The 4,697-nt window shown below is 31.1% G+C and overlaps 1 protein-coding gene across 1 annotated transcript; it reads right to left on the bottom strand.

Annotated features, from left to right (window-relative positions):
- Positions 1–3,470: 3,470 nt before the first annotated feature.
- On the bottom strand, positions 3,471–4,166 carry LOC106321379. The gene is made up of 2 exons (XM_013759659.1): positions 3,752–4,166; positions 3,471–3,665 (listed from the first exon to the last, which is right to left on the bottom strand). The coding sequence occupies exons 1-2, from the start codon at positions 4,121–4,123 to the stop codon at positions 3,471–3,473; spliced, it is 567 nt and encodes a 188-aa protein (XP_013615113.1). The 5' UTR covers positions 4,124–4,166.
- Positions 4,167–4,697: the final 531 nt, after the last annotated feature.

Here is a 4,697-nt window from a genome sequence, read left to right as displayed (position 1 = left end):
TTGTTGTATTATAAATTCAAAACTTATTTATATATAAAATATTTTTCATATTGATTTATTTTTATTTTAAATTTTAATTTTATTAATAAATTAAATAATTTTAATTATTTTTTAATTATATTTTTAAATTCTGTAAAATAATAAAAACAAAGTAAATTTGTAGCTAATGTACGACCTATTTACGTGGAAACCTTACGAGGAAATGACGAGAAATAGTAAACAAGTATTTTACGAGAAAACATTTACGAGGAAATAACGAGGAAAGATAAACGAGTATTTTACGAGGAAATCCTTTCGTGGTCGTTACGTGTATTTTGCGAGGAAACACTTTCAAGGTATTTACGTGTAGTTTACGAGGAACTCGTTTCGAGGTATTTACGAGGAAATATAGCGACCTCCTTACGTGGAATATTGACGTGGTCTTTACGACGAAATGATCTACTTCGTCTTTACGACGAAATATATTCCTCGATAAGTTACGACGAATTAGCGAGAAAATATGTGTTACGACAGATGAGTAACGAGCAAACGCGGTTCCTCGCTAATTCGTCGTAAAGCCTCTTTTACGACGAACTCACGAGGAAAACCGCCTTCGTTAAGATTATGTTTTCTTGTAGTGGCTTGACTTAGTTATCCCTTTGAACCGACCTCTTGGGATCTCCAATCGCGTTGGTGGGGTTTCCATCAAACATCTTCTTAGTAATAGGCAATAAACCCATTCCCTTCGATGATTTTAAAACTTAATCTCATATTGAACCTTTGCTACACATCCATAAGGTCGTCAGCTGAACTTTTGAGATCACAGTTTTTAGGTCTAATTTTGACTTTTTTTTTTTTGGAGCTAGTTTTTCAACTTTTGCTAAGCACCCCCACACTTTGAGGTATTTGTATGAATGTACATTACCTTTTCAAAGTATATAGCCTTTTGCCAATGTTTGAATGTGGTAAGCAACGCTCCCCCCACAGTTCCTGAGATAAATCAAGATCATGCATGCTTGCATTATTCTTTTAAGAGTTTAGAACTTTTGTTCCGCAACTTTATTGGATTATAATGAATAAGGAGCAATTCTTATGAGGAATCATGTTAATTCTCTTAAGAACACATTTATTCTCATTTAAGTTGCCACGTATATATTCCATTATGTTATGGAATGTTGACTCAAAACTACACCCTATGTGTTACTTTTTATCAAATTGGTTTGAGATTTCATATTGTCTCTACGTAAACCAATATTGCTACAACATTTGTTAGCCTTGCTACGATGAGTGTCAGCTTTTGAAATTGTCCATTGAACTTCCTTTAAGCATGTTGCTTTCTGAAGCTAATTTATAATTTCATATCAACATTAGGCTTTCATAGTTCTTTTGCATTATGTTCACAATTGTGAATATCATATGCTTTGTGATTTGCATATTTGACTTACTTGAAAGTCAATTCATATGGCTCGTACCCTTTGCTTGTGAGAGATAGGTTTTACTGGAAAATTTCCAATTCATCTATAGACCTAGTATATCAAATTAATTGACATACATGCAGTCGTTTTCTCATGCATAAAGAATCACAGCTCTTTGATTATTATATAATAAACATATAGTCCATCAAAAGAAATTTTGTCATTGCAAAATTTGTATTTAAGAGTGTGTTCTTAATCTTGATTCCTTCATAAGGAGATTAAAAGTTCCATAAAATATTCAACTCACTATAGACTAATATAGTAGTTTTACTAGGCATATACAAATCTTCACACGAAGACAATCCAAATGGATGACCATTACCAATCGGGGTTGTCGTCTCATTGGTCATATTTGTATAACTAGATATTTCATGATTATTTAAACGCAATCTTTAATCTTTAAGATTTAGATTTATTCAAAAAATATTTGAATACAATCTAAACATAGATTAGATTTATTCAAATATTTATAATCATTTAGACACAATCTGTTTATATTGATTTATCTATATGAACACAATCTTTTGGATTTATCCATGATAGTTATTTGGACTCAATCTTCTAAGATTTATTCAAAAAAAATTATGAACTCAATCTTCTAAGATTTACCTTAGGAGCTTAAAATTTCTTTTTAGCTAATTCATTGACTTAATGTCAGTGACATCATTAATCATTATTGAATCTATTCAGAAAATACAAACCGTAGTAAGTATTGAGAACTCAATTCAACAAGCGATTAGAACTCTTAAGTCACTATACGTTCCCAGAATCGTAAAAGCGTTCTTAAACGTTTAACAGTCGTTCCCAGAATCTGCCTTAAAGGCATTCTTAAACGCTATTCTTAATAAAAAACAATAGATCGTTTTATCTTTAGAAAAACGAGATCGCGAACCTGTTAGAGACTGTCGCGTAAATCGTTTTCTAATACGATTCGTCTTATTGATCAAAACGTTTTGCAGAATAGCTAAAGAGCGTTCGCAAATCGTTTCAGATCGCTTTTCAAAAATGTTTTATAAAACCATTTTATAGAAATATTGTTCGCAATATTCAATCTGATTTAAGCGATACGCTGAAAGCGGATTTATTGAGTTAAGATTGCAGGACCGCGAAAAACCTGATTGAAAATTACGAAACAGAAATTGATATAAACGATAAGATGAAGATAGAAAACATTTAAGAAATCGTTAAGGAAATAGACAAATTCACGGAGTCGAGATTTGATCTCTTTCCTTAACTCAATAAATCGCCCGTATTGTGTGACGGTTTGAATGCGATCTATGAATCCCAGGATACAACCGTGACGAGACTGTTTCGCAACACCCGAAACAAAATCTAACAAACTGTAACTACTACGAATACTCTCGAGACACTTACTTGAAAAACTAGAAAAAACAAAGAGAGATTATTTGCTGGAAGTTTGGTGTTTTGCTTTTTCCGTGTATTCAAAATGAAGAGACTAGTTGTCTATTTATATGGGTATGGGTTACTTGATCACCAAAAAATAATCTTGCGTAAAAGTAAAAGAATATTCTTGAATAGAAGTATTCTATAATTATTATAGAAACATAACATAATTAATTGAGAAGTATTACATTATTATTTGGACGCAACTTTACATTTATCCAAACACATTATAGGAAATATTCTACAACTATTTGAACGCAATCTTTACATTACTCTTAAATAATATTGGAAACTTACCATAATTATTTGAGAGTAATTTTGTAAGATTTATCATTTTTCCATAATTCAAATACCCATATTACTTCATAATAAACATATTTTTACACATAAAAATTCTATTCACATTTAATCAATTTTTTACTCAGCCCATTAGGCTTATAAAAAATAGTTCCAACAAATCATAGATTGGACATTTCCAAAGTGTTAAATTTGCAATCTGTATTCCATTTTCTATATATTTACTTGTCAATAATAGTAAAGATCTTACATCAAAGAATCAGAAGAATAAAAAGAATGATCACAGTTAAAAACCCTTTCTTTAAACAAGAATCATCAAGCAATAAAATTAGAAAACATTGATAAAGGAACTAGACAAAGTCCTCTCTTCTTCAGTTCTGCAGATAAGAATTCTTCATTTATGACTTCATTTATGTTCGATCTTGTGTCTCTTGCAACACAATGTTTCTTGTATATTACCTCTGATGTAACATTTACATTATTTTCACCACCATCCAACACATGAAAACCCTGATTAAACACCAAAAATGTTAGAAACTTAACAAAACGAAAAGACTAACTCCACAAATTAAGATATACGCAGATATATATGTAACCTTAGTTTTATTCGAAGGAGAAGAGGCTGTGTCTTCTTCTTCGTCTTCATCTCCTTCTTCTTGTTGTTTTTCATTTTTGTGTTGATGGATGATACGTCTCTTTTTAGGGTTTGTATTAATACTATTAGCCTTTCGACGAGCAACGTTATATATCTTTGTGTTGTGGACAGGAGATGCAGCGTCTGAGATCATCGATGAATCATTATCGTAGTAATGACTCATTTCTTCGACCATTTCGTCTTCGTGATCAATGTCTTCAAAGTAGATTAGCCAACTACTCTCCTCTTTTTGATCTTCTTCTTCGTGTATCGTTCTGACTTGGTGATTAGAGAATACCTTTTGTCTCACGCAGTTGTTTACGGAGTTCTCCATTGAAGTGTTGGGGGGTATGGAAAAGAAAGATGTGTATGTACAAGCTGAGACTTTTGTTGCCAAATGATTTTGTTATGAGACAGGGTCTCATTTATAAAGGAAAGGATAAAGAGAGAAGGATATCATGGAAGGTGTAGGTGTGGCACATTTTGGTCCGTTTGTAATTTTTCTTTTTTTTTTTAATTATTTTATTTATTTTTTAAATTGTATTAGTGCTTTTTTTAATATCAACTAGTGTTGGATCTTTGATATGTACTTTTTTCAATTCAAAGACAAAATGGGTGGCAAGATTCACACCACCATCTAAATGAGGCAAAGATATGTGCTTCCGTTTATATATGAACATATCTTTTTATAAAGTTTAAAAGCATTGTTTTTTTTTTTTTTGAACTGAACGTTTAAAAGCATTGTTTTTTCAAGTATTTTGTACGAACGGAAAATGTAGATACGAAAATTAAGAAACAAAATTTACACAAATTAATTTTCATCTGCATTTCACTTTGCATTTACATGTTCGTAAATTATATGCGGAAAGGCTAACAAATAAATTTAGATTCAAAAACCAAAAAAAGTC

The sequence above is a fragment of the Brassica oleracea genome, unplaced genomic scaffold (assembly GCF_000695525.1).
Source record: "Brassica oleracea var. oleracea cultivar TO1000 unplaced genomic scaffold, BOL UnpScaffold01510, whole genome shotgun sequence".
Taxonomy (NCBI): Eukaryota; Viridiplantae; Streptophyta; class Magnoliopsida; order Brassicales; family Brassicaceae; genus Brassica; species Brassica oleracea.
The sequence above is the reverse complement of the archived record's forward strand: the minus strand, read 5'-3'. Positions and strand labels throughout refer to the sequence as shown.